The 20802-nt window shown below is 44.8% G+C and overlaps 1 protein-coding gene across 3 annotated transcripts in view; it reads left to right on the forward strand.

The window, feature by feature from the left end:
* ADGRF5 (adhesion G protein-coupled receptor F5) overlaps positions 1-20802 on the forward strand; it is a 92307-nt gene that overhangs the window by 49811 nt on the left and 21694 nt on the right. For 2 of the 3 annotated variants that reach the window (XM_054023566.1, XM_054023568.1), the window contains 9 exons: positions 4898-4961; positions 7164-7334; positions 9239-9418; positions 9837-10028; positions 11113-11328; positions 15187-15348; positions 15518-15730; positions 16478-16690; positions 19026-19181. In XM_054023566.1, coding sequence (XP_053879541.1) covers positions 4898-4961; positions 7164-7334; positions 9239-9418; positions 9837-10028; positions 11113-11328; positions 15187-15348; positions 15518-15730; positions 16478-16690; positions 19026-19181 — 1567 coding nt within the window. The remainder of the gene's footprint in view (positions 1-4897; positions 4962-7163; positions 7335-9238; positions 9419-9836; positions 10029-11112; positions 11329-15186; positions 15349-15517; positions 15731-16477; positions 16691-19025; positions 19182-20802) is intronic. The other variant, XM_054023567.1, reaches the window with a different exon arrangement.

Here is a 20802-nt window from a genome sequence, read left to right on the forward strand (position 1 = left end):
GGAGGAAGCAGTTCTAATCACACACCATATGGTTCCTTTGTGTGATGAGCTGTCTTAAGGGGTGCCAAGCTATTCACCAGCTCTGTAAATAAAGGTTTGAATTAAATTCCACAAACTGGCAAAGATGCAAACTTCCTGCCTCTGTGTCGCCACTTGTTTTTTTCGCCCATCGCTAAGAACGGTGCCAGTGCATTCGAGGGTATGATATAAAAATGCTCTACTCTACTTGGCAGACCCCTGTATGAACTCGGCTGCTCTGTGTCCCTTGTGCCATCATGCCTCTGTCTAAAGCATGCCAGTAATGGCCTGTGAAATAGGTGGCTGAATTGCTACCTAAACTGAAGCAAAGAGTTTTCAATTGACTGGGATGCCACCAGTCCTTCACCTGAGGGGGATCCAGAGACAGCTGATAAAACCCTGCACTCCTGCTATTGGGCTGGGGGAAACTGGACCCCCAGGTTTAAAAAAAAATTCAGCTAAGTGCCCATATCCTCAGCGCCAGTTCCCTCTCCCTGTCCCCCACTGGGCTCCTTAGACCTTGGCTGGCATTCCTGTTTCAAGGCATGTCTACACTACACAATGAAGTCGACTTAAGTCAACTACAGCCGCTGCAGTAGTTAAATCAGTTGTGCGTGTCCACACTGCACTCCTTGTGTCGGCGGAGCATGTCCTCACTAGTAGCACTTCCATCAATGCAGAGAGCAGTTGCTACCCACGGTGCAACTTGCTAGAATCTAGTACCGGGTGTTATGGAAAGGCCTTGCAATGCCTCCTGGGGGCAAAACATTCTCGCAGGGGTGACTGGGAACATGGCGTGAATGTCCCATGATGCAGTTTTCTCTACATCCCATAGTATTTCATGCTTGTTTTCAAAAGCCTAGTATAGCCATGCATCCGCCATCTCTAGACAAGCATGGATCCCGCACAGCTCTGCACTATTGTGGTGAGCGTGGCGAACACAACACACCTGATCCTGCAGTATTTCCAGAGCCACCAGAGAAGCATGTAATATGGCAATTTCCTTTCAAGTAGCTGGATGCCATGGTAACAAACAATTCCTGGTTGCTGTTGGCAGTTACAGAGCAGAAGAACATGGTTGAGCACTGTTTCTGGTCCTGAGAAACAAGCACTGACTGGTGGGATCGCATCGTTGTGCAGGCATGGGCTGATGAGCAGTGGCTGCAGAACTTTTGTATGTGCCAGGCCACTTTCCAGCAATTTTGTGAGGCACTGTGCTTAGCCCTGCAGCGCAGCGACACCAAAATGAGAGCTGCATTGACAGTGGAGAAGTGAGTGGCGATCGCTGTGTGGAAGCTGGCAACCCCAGACTGCTACCGTTGAGTTGTGAATCAATCTGGAGTTGGGAAATCCACCTAGGGGGTTGCTGTGATCCAAGTCTGCAGGGCCATTGATTGCCTTCTGCAATCATTCTATGATTCTAAGAAGGACTCTGACTCTGAGCAATGTGCAGGAGGTACTGGATGGTTTTGCTGCAATGGGGGTTCCTTAACTGCGATGGGGCAATAGATGGCACGCACATCCCTATCTTGGCACCACACCACCTTGCCACAGAATACATAAACAGCAAGGGATACTTTTCTATGGTGTTGCAAGCATTGGGGGATCACTGTGGATGTTTTTACCGACATCAACATGGAATGGGCCGGGCCGGTGCGTGATGCACGTATCTTTAAAAACACAGTCCTGTTCAGAAATCTGCAAGCAGACACTCTTCCTGGACCACAGAAATCACCATTGGAACTATTGAAATGCCCACAGTGATCCTGGGAGATCCAGCCTATCCTCACTCCCGTGGCTCATGAAGCTGGACACGTGCACAGCAGCAAAAAGCACTTCAACAATCAGCTCAGCAGGTGCAGAATGGTGCTTGATGCCCCTTTGGCCATGTGAAGGGGCGCTGGAGCAGTCTACTCACTAGCTTAGACTGCAGTGAAAAAAAATATTCCCATGGTTATAGCTGCCTGCTGCGTGCTTCATAATATCTGTGAAACAAAGGGAGAGAATTTTCCGCCGCATGTAGGGTGGAAGTGGGCCAGCTGTCTGTTGATTTTGAGCAGCCAGATACCAGGGCTATAAGAAGAACTCGACAGGGAGCTACACGGCTCAGGGAGGCTTTGAAAGACTGTTTTAATAATGACCCCCCAGCAATGTATGTTGCTTTCCTGTGTTGTGCCTGCCAGTGTATTTTTGGTACCCTGGTCTGAACCATGATGTGAGTGGAGTAATGTAATCTTGCAAATGCACCTGTTTTTATGATCTCTGAATGATATCCCCCCCAAAACCTCTACACCCCACTCCCCTCCTGGAGCTAGGGAGAGAACCCAGGAGTCCGAACTCCCAGACACCCCCATTCTCTAGGTCCCACTCCCTTGCCAGAGCCAGACGAGTCTCTGTCCTGCCCAGCGGCATGAGTAGGCGGCGGGAGGGGGCTCGCATTGGAGATGTTGCATGCTGCTGAGTTGCAGCCTCTGAGTGCTCAGTGCTGGTCTCCTCTTGCCTGACACAGCTCCTTGGCTTTCACTCAGCACTGCTGCGGGTCTTTCTTGTAGCCCTCTCCCCCTGTGACCCAAGAGATCTGCTTGTAAATGTCCACATTTCTACAGCTAGATCGGAGCTGTGCCTGCTCAGGTTCTTCTCCCCACAGACCCAGGCGATCCACCACCTCCTGTGTACTCTAGGCTAGAGCGCATTTGGAGCATGGACCTGGCATGCTCAGTTGGCCAGTTGCTAGGTGAGCTCTCCACACCGACCAAACAGGAAATGAAAATAAAAAAATTAGCAGTCCTGTAAGGAGGGAGGGGCTTGTTCCTGTGTACCTGGCTGCTGGGCAGAGGAGTTGAAAATGGCAACCAGAGCAGTCACAATGGGTCATTGTGGGAGGCCTCGTGGAGTCCACTTAAGTCCACACAAGCAACACAGTGTCTACTCTGCCACTGCATCGACCTAACTACATCGACATAAACACCATGCCTTTCACAGAGGTGTAGTTATTAAGGGTATGTCTACACTAGAAACCTAAGTTGACCTATATTAGGTTGACTTACAGCCATGGCAGTAATTACTGCAGTGGTGCATGTCCACACTGCCCTCCTTGGGTCAGTGGTGCGCATCCTCTTCAGGGGCGCTTCCGCCGTCCTAAAAGGGCCAATGTGGGGAGCTGAGAGGCTGATCTCTCAGCTCTGTTGTCAGCCCCACTGCCCCACAGGCTCAAAGCTCCCAGTGGACTGCCCTCCCCCCCCATTCCCAACTGGGAGCGGGGAAAGCCGCTCTGAGCGTCTTGCCCCCAGGAAGCGTGGTCCAGCTTCTCTGGCTCCCCCCGCCTCCCCACCTTCTCTCCGGGAAGCAGGGCAGCATCGGCAATTTCACAGCTTGGTTCCTTATGTCAACCTAACTGCGTAGTGTAGACCAGCCCTCAGTCAACATAGCAGGAGAGTTATGATGGCAGGTGGGACCTTGTAGTGTAGACCCTGACATTATTAGGTCAACGTAGGCTGCCTTATCTCTGTAGTGTAGACCAGGCCTCAGAGGTCCTACAGCAGGGTCAGTCCTAGCCCAAATCCACAGCCTTTGGGAGACTCAGGTGGGAGGACCTCATAGGCAGTGTCTTCTCACTAGATCCACATGCTCCCCTATCAGCTTAGACAAATGACTATGTGTGTCAAACGCTCTTGGCCAAATGTTGAAGTGGCATGGAGCAAGAGATAGGATGGAACAGTGGTTAGGACACTAGCCTGGGACTTGGGAGAAGCTGTATTCTATTCCCTACTCTACCAGAGGCTTGCAGTGTGACCTTGTTTAAGTCACTTAGTGTCTCTGTGCCTCCACTCCCCACTGGTAAAATGATGCTATCTTATGGGCTGTTGTGAGGAGAAATCCATTAAAGATTGGGCAGTGCTCAGATACCAGGGCCATAGAAGAACCTTAGATAGATAAGTGGTGTGGCTTATTCTGAAGTTCTGTATCTTTAGGTTGACATCTTTCATCCACAACCTTCCCTGGTGTTCTGCTTTCACAGAGCTTCCAGGTGATGGACTGGAGCTGGTTTGAGCTGATCTGTAATAAAAACAAGGTGGGATTCTGTGTGTTGGTTGTCTCTCATTGTCTGACAGGCTGGAGGCTCTCAGGTTACAAAACAACAACTCTTGCATGGTTGCTCATAGTTGCAATATCCCTTTAATAAACATTTCCATCGATAGGGCACATATAATTATGAGCCCAATCCTCCTTGTAGTGAGGCCAATGAGTTTTGCCATCAATTTTAATGAGAGCGGGAGCAAGCCTACCCACATTGACCTTCTCATACACAGTATTATTTTGCTATCAGAAATCATGATGACCAAAAATGATCTAAGATTTACCTACAAAAAATGGGTTAAATTATCATGAGAGTAAAATTAATGGAACCTTCAATATAATCACATAGTGAGTAACAACATGATCTTATTACTCTAACCCTTGTCATTCCTTGCCCATCTCCCCTGTCATTGGTCATGTCACATTTAAAATTAGATAGTGAACTCTTTGAAACAGGAATAATTTCCATGTATCTATTCTATAGAGTATGTAGGGTTCATTTGGACTCAAGAGTCTTAGAGGTTTTGTGCTGGGCCTCTGTGGAGGAGTGAATTTCACCCTGAGACACACTTACGGGTAGTGTACAAGTAATCAATAATAATAAGAAGAAAATAAGGAGATGTAAGTGCATTAGTGTGAAATCACTGGCTGCTTTTGATCTGTGTAAGCATGTAGAAAAGACAATGGACCAAACTCTTAGCTGGTGCAAACTGGCAGAGTTCCATTGTCCTCTCAATTTTCACCAGCTCAGGTATAATAAATAAAATAACATAAAGCTTATACCACTGCTTTCTTTTTTCAGCCTGACAGCGAAAATGGAACAGAAGAGAACGTCCCAACAGAGCTGCACAGGCAGAAGCGACAGGGTATGTCAACACTGGCATTACAGCAGGTTTCCTTTAGGTAGCAGGGGAACAGGTCTCTTGGGTCATTCCTAGACATGGCGAGTGGCAATGATCAAGCATGTGAATCACTGTGGTGCAAACCTGTGGCCAATCACAGATGAAAGTGTCTGAACACATTTTACTATGTAGCTCCTCCCCCAAGGAATGGCTTATGCCACCTCCCTTTTCTATCCTTGGTCACTCGGTGTATATCTCCACTGCACACTAAGGGCATGTCTACGCTACAGCCCTAAGTCAACTTATGTTAGGTTGACTTACAGCCACCGCACTAATTAATTGATATCCACATTCCCCTCCTCGTGTCGGTGGGTGTGTCCACATCAGGAGCGCATCCACCAACTGAAGAGAGGCAGTGTGGGGGGCTGAGAGCTCTCCAGGTAGTTCCTTGCCTGGAGCCCAGCTGCCCCCCGGCTCTCAGGTCCCCGCTGGGAGTGGGTGGGGGGCAGTCACCTGGGCTTCTCGCCTCCCCACCCTCAGCTGCCACTGTCTCTCTGCCAATGCTTCTCTGTTGCTACTGCTTCAGTGCCACCACTGGCTACTGTGTCTTTGCTGCCACTCTGCTGCCGCTGCTGGCTACTGTCTCCCTCTGATGTTTCTCTGCTGTCCCCAGCCACTGCCGCTGGCTACTCCTGCAACATCAGGTTCTGAGGTTCCATCACTTAACCCAGCTCTTAGAGATTGCAGCAGATAGAGGGGAGCCTCACAGCCACTGCAGTCTCTATGTTGACTTTCATTGTCCCCACTCAAAGTGTAAGGCTTAGCTTCCGGCTCAGATGTGACATCAGCTCTAGGAATAACACCCAGGAAGAAGGACTCTCCACTGAGCCTAATCAGCTCTGTCATTAAATATTGAAGAGAGGCAGGTCCATTGGTGTCTAGACCTCCTTAGGCAGCCATTGTCCAACCAGATAGAATCACCTGTCCCTATCTGCTCTCATTTTGTCACTGGGATTTGGCACCCCTAACCCACCTGCCTAGACAGTTCAGTTCAGTTTAGGGAGACTCCCTCTGTCAGCGCATGCTAAGTACAGTTCTGCAGCCCTTTATTTATATAATAAGGATAACAACATTTCATTAGCCCTGCATTCCAATTAATTTTTTTTTATTAAAGCTAATGTTAAAATTATCAAATACACAGATTACGGGAAAAGAGTCTGTACATCTGGATATAATGCTTAAATTGTCAAAAAGTGCAAGGTTTGGTTTAAAAGTCATAAACTACATATAGTACATAATCTGCAATATCCCAAATTTAGGTCAATAAATTTAACGATACAGTTTAGATATTAGCATCCAAATTTTCGGGTACATCATCCATAAAAGGTTATACTAAGAGTAGCTTATGGAAAGCAAATCTAGCAGTGCGTGTAGATTGTCCCTCAGTAACTGAGAATTTAGGATAGGTTGTCCCTCAGTAAATACAATGCATCAGAGAAGTATTTCAGTTACTTTCCCAACGTCACTTCTCAGTAGCACTGCAGCTCCTCTCTCCTGGTATTGCTGTTGTCCGGTGATGTGTTCTAAGTAGATGTCCCTTGAACACCTGATGGCGTCCAATACCATGAGTGATATGATACTAGAGTGATTTGTAACCCCAAACCAGCCAAAATTGATCATTTTGGCAAAGCAGCACCATCGTGCTGTGCACCTAGGTGTGTCTATGCAAATGCAGTCTGCTCTTGAAGTCTTTTCCCCCAGTGTGTCACTAGCTGTCGGGGGAGTGCTCATACAGACCCTGCTTACTCAACTATATAAGTCAAGTAAATGGTTTGAGAGAAAGAATGAACCCCTTAACAGATCTGGGCCAATGGATATTCACTTGGGATGGATACGATTGTTGGGTCAAAGAGGAGAAGAAATGAGAGACAGCTTTAACTCCCTTCACTCTGACAGATTTCAAACCACTGAAGTGGGTTTCCTGTTACTCTCACTTCCTTTGATTCCCCGCTCAGAAGCAACGATTTGACCCTCTGTCAGCAGCGCAGGCAGATAGGACAGGCACATTTAAGAGCTGCTGAGTAAGAAGGGCCAATATTACAGTTATTTGCCTCAGTAAAACCTCTCATTAGCTCTTGTTAAATAGCTATAGATAGCACAGACGCTAGTCTGGAAGTCTTCAGTTATTATAATACACCCTAACACATCCATCCTTTTTCTTTTCAGTAGCTACATTTGGCCTTTCCCCTTTGGAATACAAGATTGACATTGAGATCAGTTATACAGATCCTTTTCTCTTGGAAGCCATCAAAGATTATTTCAAGAATCTTAGTTTTCCACTCATAGTAAATACCTCAGATGCAGCAATGAACATTTCAAGCCTCAGTGTTACTACAGGTGAGTAGGTCGGTCTTCTGATGTTCTGCACGATGCAATGGCTTGTCAATAATTTGATTGCCTTCACATTTTCACATAGCGATCAATGAACTCGTAATGCCGACAGACCCTGCTTGTCGGCAGGCAGGACTGAACCTGAGACCTCTGAAGCTTGGTATATGAGCCTCTACTGCATGAACTAAAAGCCACATGGCTCTTAGCTAAGGGTGTAGCAGACTCATCAATCTCTACTGAGCTAGGTGCCACTAGAGGGGGACAGAGCGCCACACCAAGCAGGCCTGGGTTACAAATCCAGAGCTGTCTCTGTTACCCACTGAGTGGAAAAGATCCAGCAAGACAGAAAAATTCATAGATAACAGCACTTTCTGGTATTTGCATTCCACACCTCTCCTTCTTACAAAACACTGACATTAGGAGAGGCCTGAATGCTTCTCTGTGCCAGAGGAAGGGAGGGAGCCTGAGAAACCTGCACTAACATTCTGCTATGGCTTTAATACCCCAGTAATAATAGCAGTCTGATTTACTTTTATGTTTCAGGAAGCTGCAGTGCTGATTTTCAAAGTGTTTACTTCCCTCTGACGACATTTGGAATGTAAATCACTCTAAGAGGCTATGCTTTGTCCCTAGCATGTGGACACATATTTCATGGGCTAATTTTCTTTCCGATGTAATTCCAAAGGACATTATTAAAGAGCAAAGAATTGAAGAACCTTTATTTTCCCACTTGTTGTTATACAAAATTGCAGCTATATAGTATTTTGAATAGTTACAATATGAAACAAAATATAAACACCACATGTATTTACAATAGTTCAGGACCTGATTTTTTTTTTTTTAATCTCTGATCCAGGAGCAGTGGAAGGTTGTGTGTACTGGTTCTAAACACGTGTGTTCATCTTTCCAAGTGTTTCTTGTCCATGAGCTAGTTTATTCAAAACATTTTGTCAATACTTCATGCTGTGTCTCTGAAAGTTAACTTTGACTTAGTCTCATAAACAGTAAGAAAATGGGTTTATGCTGTTTGAAAACTAGGACTTAAGATTTTAGATGATATGAAGTATATCTGTCTACAGCATTTTTCTGATAGTGCCCTTTGAAATGCCCTTGCATTCAAGATAGTGATCAGAATGGTATCATTTTATGGTTCAATATCTCACTAGAAACAAACACTACAAAACGTTATTGAAACCAGTTTAGATGATATATGGTGTTTGTTTTTAGCCCAGGTAGTTTGTGAAATATCTGACCATAAAACTATCATTGATCTGATAGATCAGCAGGGCTATTTCCACACACTGATCCAAGACTAAACGCAACAGATCCAAGAGTTTGGAACAGGGTAATTTTCAGTCCATGCTGTATATTTAAAAAAAACCTCTTAGGCCTGGTCTACACTGAGGGGGATTAATCTAAGTTACGCAACTTCAGCTACGTGAATAAGTTGACATACTTAGATCTATTCACCGGGGTGAGTCAACAGCTGATGCTCTCCCATTGACTCCGCCTGCGCCTCTCGCTCCGGTGGAGTATCAGAGTCAACGGGAGAGTGCTCGGTGGTTGACTTATCACATCTAGACTAGATACGATAAGTTGACCCCCGCTGGATCGATCACTGCCCGCCTATCCGGTGGGTAGTATAGACAAGCCCTTAGAGTAATGAATCAAACTTAGTCCCTAATGAGAGTATCACCACCTCTTATTTAGCTGCTTATGATTCATATAACAGGATTCTCAGGGCATCAGATACTCAGGCTTATATCTTGCTAGTGAACGTCTAAGATGCACAGCATATTGTATAAACTTTTGCATACACATCCAGTAGGGTAAATATACTTAAGGGAACCATGCTGTGCAAAATATTATGAATAACGCATCATTAACACAGTCTTTCTATTTTATACTAGTATGCAGTCTCACCAGTAATAATGAGACCCATTGTTTTTGTGAAAGTGGGTACAGATGGCCAGCTGCAATGTGTAGTGCCAACTCAATCTGTCCTAGTACCTATCCAACACAAGAGGAGATCTGTGACTGTATCACACAGGTGCCTTCTCAAGGACCCTATTGTCAGCTTCAGCCTGACGGTAAGTTGTGCTTAGTAGCGTATAGTATGAAATTTAATCAGGAGAGAGTGTGATCTTTACACATCAGTGGGGCTGGCTAAAATGTGACTCATGGACCAATCACGATACTTTGGGGCTTACTGTAGCTGTTATTTTTAATAGGAAAGTGTGTCCTGCTAATTACATCTCCCAGCATGCAAAGCTCCATCTTGATCCAAGTGGCCCCATTCAGATCATGGTGCAATCTTGCAAACACTCATTTTATCATGAATCTCGGGCTGATGCCCTGCACCCCAGAGGTGGCTGCATATCAATGACACTGAATGTGTATAATTTGTGAAATGTTTAGGATTCCTTTGAGGTGGGAGGTGCCAGGTAAATGTCAGCTGAAGTCATAAAATAAATAAATAATACTACAGGTTTCTCTTTGCTTCTCCAGATCAAACCCACTTCTCTGTGTCCCCTGAGGACATTTTCCAGGGGGATACAGTAATAATGAAGTGTGAGATACCATTGGATACAGGAAACGGGATCTGGTATCATTCTGGACATGTAATCTTGAATAGCACCCGGCATTCAATATCTACAACGTCAGTTCTGAAAATTACCAATGTTACACAGGATGATACCGGTACGATTGTGTCTGTATATGCAAGTGTATTGTTTGTAATTGGCAAAGGAACAAAGAAGAATGCAATTATTCTATTTATTTAAAACAGAAGGGCAAATGCACCTTTCCCCTCATCATCTTCCTCTGACTTTCTTTAATGAATCAGCTTCTGAATGGTGATGCCAGCATACTGCATTTATTATATTATAATAAAAAGTAACAGAGTTCCATAGCAAATTAAATTGTTAATGTTTGGAGGGCCCTTTGAAAAGAGGTGATATATTAGAGCTTAGTATTAAGGAGTCAGGTAACATGGACTGGACTGGGAATTGAGAACCATGAGTTCTATTCCCAGCTCTGACACTGATCTACTATGTGACCTTGGTCAGGCTACTTCACATCATCTGTAAAGGGAGGGTGATGATACTTACTTCCTTTGCAAAGTGCTTTGAGAACTATAGATGAAAAGAGCCAAGTATTATTATACAGCACTTTATATCTGAGAGAAGGGAGGGGCTGGACCTGATTAGAGATACAGGCAATGTAGATGATTTTTGCAGCAGTAGTTTGGCTGGTGGGAGTTCAGAGAAGATGAGGTGTCAGTGGTCAAGGCAAGCGGTGTGTTGGGCTGATACAAAGGGCTTGGCAGTGGGAATAGTAGGGAGCAGGTAGATTTTGGAGAAGCAGGTGAGGAAATCCAGCACTATTTATTGGGGGGAAGGAGAGAAAGGAGTAAGATATGATGCCACGGCAGCACACTTGAAGGACACAGCGACGAGTGAAATTGCCAGTGATAGAGAAAAGAGGCAGAGGGACAGGCTTGGGAGCACTGGTATTAGGTACATGGTATAAGAGGCACATGCAGTACTTCATTGTTCTCCTCAAAGAGCCATTGTTCCAATGGGCCTGTGACAAATACCACCAGCAGTGGAACCATGACTCATATCATTACCAGATAGGTTTTGTGCCAGTGGCCAGCAAAAAAGGGGTTAAAGGGATTAAGCTATTACTGGGCTATGGGGTGACTAGCTGAATTTATTTTTCATTGCTTTAGGGGACTAAGGCAGAATGAGTTCTCAGCAATAATATTGTATTTCCTTTCCAGGTCCTTATACTTGCATTTTCGTAAACAGCAGTGTGAACTCCACATTGGTATTTAAAGCAACACGCAATATAACAGTAGCTGCAATAAACATTGTGCAATCGGGAGACACTGAGGTTATATGTGACGGTACCAAAGTATCGCTGAGCTGCTGCATTGATGGAAATATACAATTCTTTACTACTAACTGGAGACCAAATAAAGCAATTAATATTGTGGGTAAGACAGAAAATATTCAGTCTCACATACTACAGGCCAGTTTTTTCTAAATCTCTCCTCCTAGTTTGCAGCTAAAAAGAGGCACATGCAGTGGTTTCACACTCAAAAGGGCTAGATCCTTGGGGGAGGGATAGCTCAATGGTTTGAGCATTGGCCTGCTAAACCCAGGGTTGTGAGCTCCATCCTTGAGGGGGCCATTTAGGGATCTGGGGGGAAAAAAAGTTGGGGATTGGTCCTGCTTTGAGCAGCAGGTTGGACTAGATGACCTCCTGAGGTCCCTTCCAACCTTGATATTCTATGATCCTTGGGGACTTCCCAAATGCTTAGACCACAAGTCAGTGAGTGCTGTGCCAAGCCAAGATAAAGTTCCCACTAGCATTGCCTTAGTGCTTCTGTAGCCATTGCCATGCACTGTTAGAGCCAAGTGAGGGCTGCTCTAACTTCTGCCACCCTATAACTGCCACAGAAGGCTGGAAACCTATCCCAGGATCAGCACAGCATGCTGATATCTAGTCATCTTTCAGAAAGTGCATCTCCCCCTTTTCCTGCTTTGTTGACAGCAAGCTGGGTATGAGGTGTATAAGTCCCTATACTGGTTGTCCACAACTTCAGGGTCACCCTTATACTGAGAGTACCTTCCATGGGCTATGTACTCACCTTTGGTAAGTGAAATGTGTGGTACAAAACAGCTGCAGCACAGCTAAAGACTGGGGCCAAAACCCCACATGCAAGTGTGAACTGTCCCGTGCAAAATGATTCATGCTTGATATTAAAGTTCCATTTTGAATGGATTTATAAATAATGCATAGACGTATATAGCATAAGCATGCTACAGACATCAGCAGAACATGGTAGAGCTTTTATAAGCACATCAGTAGATGGTGTTATAGATGGTGTAAGTCTTAACCAGTTGCCCTTTTGGACTCTATAAAAACCTATAGCAAAGGAGTAACCATTTATTAAAACACCTATTAATCATTTACTAGCCTTTTATTAACTGTATATAAATGGAACTTCAATATGAAGTATGACTGCAAACTGAGTAACTGTAAATGCACAAAGGTACATAAGAACATAAGAACATCCACTGGGTCAGACCAAAGGTCCATCTTGCCCAGTATCATGTCTTCTGACAGTGGCCAAAGCCAGGTGCCCCAGAGGGAATGAACAGAACAGGTAATCATCAAGTGATCCATCCCATCACCCATTTCCAGCTTCTGGCAAACAGAGGCTAGGGACACCATCCCTGCCCATCCTGGCTAATAGCCATTGATGGACCTATCCTCCATGAATTTATCTAGTTCTTTTTTTTTTTTTTTTTTGAACCCTGTTAGAGTCTTGGCCTTCACAACATCCTCTGGCAAGGAGTTCCACAGGTGGACTATGCATTGTGTGAAAAAATACTTCCTTTTGTTTTTTTTTTAAACCTGCTGCCTGTTAATTTCATTTGGTGACCCCTAGTTCTTGTGTTATGAGAAGGAGTAAATACAGTGGCATAGCCAGGTGGCGGGAACAGGGGGAGCGATCAGAATAAAAGGCGCCACACGCTGTGGTGCTTGTACTCACCCGGGTCTTCGGCAGCACCTCGGCGGCGGGACCTTCACTCGCTCTGCGGGGCTTCGATGGCATTTCGGCGGCAGGTGCTTCAGTGCTGCCGAAGACACCCGAAGCGAGTGAAGGTCCCTCCGTCGAAGACCCGGAGCGCCGTCAGTAAAAGCGCCGCCGGGTGAGTAAAAGCGCCACAGTGGTGGCACCTTTATTTGTGAGCGAGTTAAAAAGGCGCCACCTGCTGCGGCGCTTTTACTCACCCAGCGGCGCTTTTACTGACGAGGGACGCTCCGGGTCTTTGGCAGCAGGCCCTTCACTAGCTCTGGGTGTCTTTGGCAGCACTGAAGGACCCGCCACCAAAATGCCGCCGAAGCCCCGCGGAGCAAGTGAAGGTCCCGCCACTGAAGACCACGCCCCAGAGGGTGGCACGTTTTTTTGTGAGTGAGTTAAAAAGGCGCCACTTTGGGGGAATGTGCACAGGGGGAGCAGCCGCTCCCTCTGCTCCTCCTCTAGCTACGCCGCTGAGTAAATAACACTTCCTTATTCACTTTCTCCACGCCAGTCATGATTTTATAGACCTCCCTTAGTCGTCTTTTTTCCAAGCTGAAAAGTCCCAGTCTTATTAATCTCTCCTCATATGGCAGATGCTCCATACCTCTAATCATTTTTGTTGCCCTTTTCTGAACCTTTTCCAAGTCCAATATTTTATTTTATTTTTTTTTTTGAGATGGGGCGACCACATCTCCATGCAGTATTCAAGATGTGGGAGTATCATGGATTTATATAGAGGCAATATGATATTTTCTGTCTTATTATCTATCCCTTTCTTAATGATTCCCAACATTCTGATCGCTTTTTTGACTGCCACTGCACATTGAGTGGATGTTTTCAGAGAACTAGCCACAATGACTCCAAGATCTCTTTCTTAAGTGATAACAGCTAATTTAGACCCCATCATTTTATATGTGTAGTTGGGATTATGTTTTCCAGTGTCCATTACTTTGCATTTATCAACATTAAATTTCATCTTCCATTTTGTTGCCCAGTCACTCAGTTTTGAGAGATTGTTTTGTAGCTTTTTGCAGTCTGCCTGGGACTTCACTATCTTGAGTAGTTTTGTATCATCTGCAGATGCACCACTATTTACCTTTCTCCATCTGAAAGCTGACCATTTATTCCTACCCTTTGTTTCCTATCTTTTAACCAGTTACCAATCCATGAGAGGACCTTCCCTCTTATCTCATGACAGCTTACTTTGCTTAATAGCTTTTGGTGAGGGACCTTGTCAAAGGCTTTCTGAAAATCTAAATACACTATATCCACTGGATCCCCCTTGTCCACATGCCTGTTGACCCCCTCAAAGAATTGCACTTGGATCCAGGGATTTATGCAGTTGTGAATTACTCAGACATACAGGGTGAAATCCTGGTCCACTGAAGCCAATGGGACTTCTGCCTTTGACTTCAGTGGGGTCAGGATTTCGACCATGAGTTCTGCTTGCATAACAGATGCACACTCGGATTTTGTGGGTGTGATTTAGATAGGCAGTTTTGGTAAATTTGCCCCAAAAGGGATAGCTCAGTGGTTTGAGCATTGGCCTGCTAAACCCAGGGTTGTAAGTTCAATCCTTAAGGGGGCTATTAAAGGATCTGGGGCAAAAATCTGTCTGGGGATTGGTCCTGCTTTGAGCAGGGGGTTGGACTAGAACCTCCTGAGGTCTCTTCCAACCCTGACATTCTATGTCTAACCCTCCTCTCTTGACACCCAAAATACAGTTACAGGGTAGCCCTTAAAAATGTTAGTTTCCCCTAAGATAAATAGATGAGTTTAATATTTACAGTATCTCTTTGTACTTTCCACAGCTTACTGTAAGAAACGCCTTGAATCTGCAAATACTGAGATTATCTGACTCCAAATACTTCTCTCAGGCCGGAATCTGAAACCATTACTCACAGTGACTTGTCCTCACTCACCCAAACAGTGCTATTGGACTCAGTGGAGCTACTCATGGGAGTATGTGATGCTCAACAGGAGTAAGGATTGTAGAACTGGGCCAATGGGTGTCTTAGGTAATTGGCAAAGTGTACTTTGGCCCAATCCTGAAGTCCTTCCTAGGCCGCTGTGAGTTTTGCCCTAGTAAAGGCTGAGTGTGGACTTCAGGATGGGTGAGTTTAAAATGTCTCACTGTCAAAACTTGTGCCTACACCTAGGGTTTGCATAGCTAGGACAAGTCCTGTATCTACAGGCTTTACTTGTGGTCGAGATACACAGACAGCAGTGACAGCTCTGGGATTGTTTATTTCAATACAGGAACCACCAGTTTCACTCCAAACTGTACTGAGTACACTCTCCAAGCCAATCAGTGTCAGTGCCCAAACCAGCCTAATAGTGAGATAACGTACACGTGTGAGCTGAGTACGGGGAATGGCGCCATCCGAAGTAAAGCCATCAGCGTGACATATTTACAAATAGGTAAGGAGCCTTTGCCGAATGCTGATAGAATCTGATTGCACATAGCTGAGTGTAAGTGCCGTGGGCAGGGGCTGTGTCTCCGTTCTCTCCACATGGCATCCTGCCTACCTATTGTGCCACATGCAAATGACAAATAACAATAATGTGTCGTTTATCTTATATTTTTCAGCAAATGTAAAAATAGTTTCAAGCGCAAAAGCTCAAGTTTCTGAGGGACACAGTTTTAATCTAACATGCACCAGCGATCTGAGCAATTGCGATAATGTCACCTGGAAAATCAAGTCTGAAATGATAGACTCTCGGCTATACAGCTGTAACCTGGAATCCCCAAGCAAAGCCAGGTCCGTGCTCACAGTGAAGTCTGCCACTCAGGCCTGGAATGGTAAGTGAAGGCGTCACATCACAGTGTTTCGGTCAGAATGACAAGGTAGGTGACATTACCAATCATTTGAAAAATCAGAACGTCACCTAAGCCTCCATCCAGCAAGACACTTAAACACATGCACAGCTTTCATCACACAAGTGGTCCCATTGAAGTCAATAGAACAGGGGTTGGAACTTGCATCTCCCTGGTGGATGCCTTAACCAGCAGGCTATAGAGTCAGTCTCATGGTCTCTCCGGCGTGATTAATATTTAAGTATTTCATACATAGTGGAACAGCTTCAACAAGAGAGATGGAGAGAACCCAACCCCAGAGGTTAGGATGCACAGCCTAGAGGTAAGAGACGTGGGTCGAAGTCCCTCCTCCAAAGCAGGCAGAGTGGGGATTTGAATCTGTCTTTTGCATCCTTCGTGAGTACTCCAACCATTGCATATAAAGGGAGCACCACCAGCTCCTTCTCCAGCTGTGTTTTGTGCAGTGCACAATCCAGTAGGCATCTACTAACCTGGCTGTTGTGCTTGAGTGCTTGCAGAGATGCTCCTGATCTGGGTCGTTGTTTTACCTTTCCTGCTCATTGTCTTTAGCAATCCCTTTTGATCTATCTCCATAGCAAGTAGCCTCCATAAACAACCACACAGAGACATACACCATATTCATAAAAATGTAATACAGGAATTTTACCAGTTCATCACAGTCTGCATTCCGTGGCTTTCAACTGAGGCCTGGTTTTGTTTTATTGCTTTCAGGCACCTATATTTGCACATTCTCTCAGAAGTCTTTGCCAAGTTCTGCTAATACAACAGTTGAGATTGTGCCTCTGCCTCTGAAACAGAATATTGTACTGGATCCCATGCAAGGATTTATACAATGCGATGTACCTCAGGTCCTAAAGTGCTGCATAAATGGAATGGAAAACTATGACGTTATATTCACAGTTCAACAAAGCGAATTTAAGGGTGGTAAGGAAGTCGATACTTTACTCTGAAAATAGTATTGAATGTGTGGATAATTGTGGACATCCCCCCATAAGATTCATTTCTTTTATGATGCCCACAATTAGTAAGCAAATAATTATAAGTATTTTTTTTAAATGTGCCGTCTCATTACTGTAATCCAGGCTCTTCCTATCCTTGTGCTTTGTTGCCCTTAATCATTACATCATGTCTTAATTTGGGATTGGCACCATTTTGAACCCAAGATCCCTCTGTTCATGCCGTAGTGCAGGTAGCGCACTCTCATAATTCAGTCTTAAAAGGTCTGACCCTGATCCCATTGGAGTTCATGGAAGTTTTGCCATTTACTTCCATGAGTGTAGGATCAGATCCAAAATGTGGTTACGTTAAAGTCCTACAGTGGGGTCAGCAACCTTCGGCACGTGGCCCATCAGGGTAATCCGCTGGTGGGCCGCGAGACATTTTGTTTACATTGACTGTCCGCAGGCACGGCCCCGGCCGCAGCTCCCAGTGGCCACGGTTTGCCATTCCCAGCCAATGGGAGCTGCGGGAAGCGGTGGGCTGCAGGGATATGCCGACCCCTGTCCTACAGGTACTCGCTGGAATTCTGTCTTTGCTTTCTACCAGTGACTTTCATATAAGGTTTGGTCAGTTTGCCAACATTTTCTAGCCATTCATTTAATTTTATATTCGAAATTTAGGATCATATTTTTCATGTGGGTCCATGTTACTGATGCATAGCCATGATTCAGGTTGATACGATAGCCATCCCCAAGCATTTAAAATGTGTAAATACCAAGGAAAGAGACATCGTTAAGGGTGGCTCAAGTGTGTAGGGGTAATAGCCATGAAACTAAGCAAAAGTATATTTAAGATGAGTAAGAGGAAAAATTTCCTGTTAGTGATGTCTACTAGACCATGGAACAGCCTCTCAAAGCAAGTGGTGAAAACTCCACAGCTTGAGTAATTTCAGACCAAAAGGGACAAAACTTTCAAGAATACAATGTAAGGAACGATCCCATATTCACCAGGGATATGGACAAAAGGACTTTTCCAGTGTAAATGTCTGTGGTTCTAGGTCTTTGAATTCTACCAATTATTTAGCACCTTGTCAAAGTTCCCGAGTGGCTCAAAAAATTAACAAATATCATGAGATTAGAAAAGAGAGAGGAATAACCATCTAATTATGCAGATACAGCGCATTCTGGTTGCATCAGTCAGCAGTTGCCATGAATTTGTGCTCTGCTTGCAGCTAAAATAAGCAAGAACAGAAATGTAATAAAGTCAAAGGTTTAATTAATTTGACTAAAAATTTCCCCAGAAATTACACAGACCCTCAGCAATTCAGCTAATCGGTTATTGGAGACAGACATTTAGATTAATTTAACATCACTGTGGATAGGCTCTGAGGGGAATTGCATCTAACCTTTCTTGGCTAGAAGAAGACTAATAGATACAGTGTGCTTGCCTGAGGTTTCTGGCAGGGAGTGTAAAGCAGTAGGAGACGGGGGGATCATTAGGCTTGTGAGTAGGATGCAGAGAACAACACAGGAGAGGTTACTGTTGAAGACCCTTGGGATGACTGAAAGATAAACTGAGGACAGTGCAGAACCTGGGAGTTACCAGATGAAGAATTAGAAAATCCTAACCTAAACTGAAAGGCTTCAGCAGAAGCACGGAGAGCAGAAATGAAAGAGGTGCACTGAAGTGGCTACCCCTGCCACTGTTGCTGCACCATAAAGGACTTTGGGGGAAAGTTGCTCTCAGAGTGGAAGGCCAGAAGGATGCTTACACTATATGTCTGTAGACAGAAGAGACAACATAAGAAGGTAGCAAGGAATGAGCATAAGCAGCAGAAGATCATAAGCTTGAACAATAGGAGACTATCCCTAGAAGGGCTGAGAGAGCTGTTCTTTAAGAGGCTGAGAGAGGAGATTTTCACAAGCACTTCCTGTTCTACTCTAGCTACAGAACCAAACTATTGCATTCACGGGCGGTGGGTGAACCCGCCCCCTCTTCAGGGAGGCTAGTCTTCAGGCCCTGCCCTTTCTGCCCAAAGCCCCACATGCCAGGGCCAGCCGGAGGAACCCCAGCTGGCCCAACCCCTGGGCTGGCCCTGGCCACTGCAGCCCTTGGCCACCAGCCCAATCCCCAAGCTCCAGGCCACCAGCTGGAGCTGAGTCCCCACCGGCATCAGGGGAGAGGGGGGAATGAGGGCAGGGTCTCGGGGTGGAGCGTGGGGGCCGGGGCACGGCCTGGGTTAGGGGAGGCTTAGCCTCCACTGGCCTTCAATACTTGCCACCCATGATTACATTAACACACCTAAAATCTTTCTTTGCAGTGAAAAACACACAAGGAAACCAAATGTGCTACACATACAATTACAGTTACACAGAAAGCTGCAGCTCAATGTTAGATGTCGTGGCAAATTGTACCTTTGTTAACCGCATTCAAGATAAGGTCACAAGTTCACCTATGAAACTAAGTATTATACCAGGTAAGAAGAAATCTTGGTAATTATATACAGCAAATGAATATACAACCCTAACTTATTTGCCAAATCAAAGGACATGTATTGTATCAATGAGGCTGCTTAAATGCAGCAGCATGTGCTGTGGTTAGATCTGGTTGGTAATTTTCTATCTAAATGTTTTTTGATAGAAAATATGGTTGTCATTAGAAAACGTCAATTTTGCTGAAATTTTGAAAACCAAAACAAGGTGTTTTGTTTTGGCTCAGTTCAACATTGATCTCTGCAGTCATCTGAGCTGCCTTGGGAATTATAGTTCTGGTGCCTCATGCCCCCAATCTTCCCCATAGGCTGGACTCCCTAGCTAGACTACATCTCCCATGACACACATAGGAAATGTAGTCTGGCCTAGGAGCCCAGCCCATACAGGAGAATGGTGACTTGAGATAGTAAAATTACAACTCGCAGCAGGTCAGGCAGACACAGATTAATGTTAACCTGAAATGAAATCTTTCAAGATTTCCAAATCGAATTTTTATGCAATTTTTTGTTTGACAGAAAGTTTTGATATTTTGAGTTTTTATTCTCATTTGGGATGTAAACAAATGTTGACATATGGACTTTCCCCTGGGATGGAAATTCCATTGTTTGATGGGCTGTAGCTGCACTGCCTACGCTAAACCTGTGCATTACAGTAGAAATTTCAGTCCCCGCTTCTTCTGTTAATGCAGCACTTATTTAAACAGCTTTCGAGGAAGACTGTGAACACTGACTCACACTGGTGAATAGTTACTCACACAAGTGATCCTATCAAAGTCAATGAGACTACTTGTAAGAGTAACTGCTTCCCAGTGGGAGTAAGGAATTCACAATCAAGCCCTTATTACTATTTATGGTTTGTGTTCCAGTAGCATTTAGAAACCCTCATCAGCTAGACGTTGTACAAACACATAGTCAGAGATGTTCTCGTCCCCAGACAATTTATAATATTTAATGGACACATTTTAAAATTTAGGGAGGTTGGATAATTATTCAAACCTTCTAAACTTTCAGGAGTCTGCAAAATTGGGCTGGAAATTCAAAAGATGTTTTTTTCATGAGATTTTAGTACTTCCTACTTTCATTTGAGCTCGAAATACTTCATCACCAGTAAAGTTTGCAGCTGACACAAAAATTGGGGAGTGGTAAATAATGAAGAGGACAGGTCACTGATATAGACTTGTGATCTGGATCTCTTGGTAAACTGGGCACAAGCAAACAATGTGCATTTTAACATGGCTAAATGTCATCGCGCAACAAAGAATGTAGGCCACGTTTGCATGAGGGCGGACTCTTTCTTGGGAAGCAATGACTCTGAAAAAGATGTGTGGGTCACAGTGGATAATCAGGTGAACATGAGCTCCCAGTGAAACGCTGTAGCCAAAAGGGTTAATGCAACCCTGGAATGCATAAACAGGGGACTGACAAGTAGAAATAGAGAGATTATTTTACCTCTGTATTTGGCACTGGTGCAACAGCTGCTGGAATACTAAGTCCGGTTCTGATGTCCACTGTTCAGGAAGGATGTTGATAAATTGGAGAGGGTTCAGAGAAGAGGCACGAGAATGATTAAGGGATTGTAAAATGTGCCTTATAGTTCTGGACAGAT

The sequence above is a fragment of the Malaclemys terrapin genome, chromosome 3 (genome assembly GCF_027887155.1).
Source record: "Malaclemys terrapin pileata isolate rMalTer1 chromosome 3, rMalTer1.hap1, whole genome shotgun sequence".
Classification (NCBI taxonomy): Eukaryota; Metazoa; Chordata; order Testudines; family Emydidae; genus Malaclemys; species Malaclemys terrapin.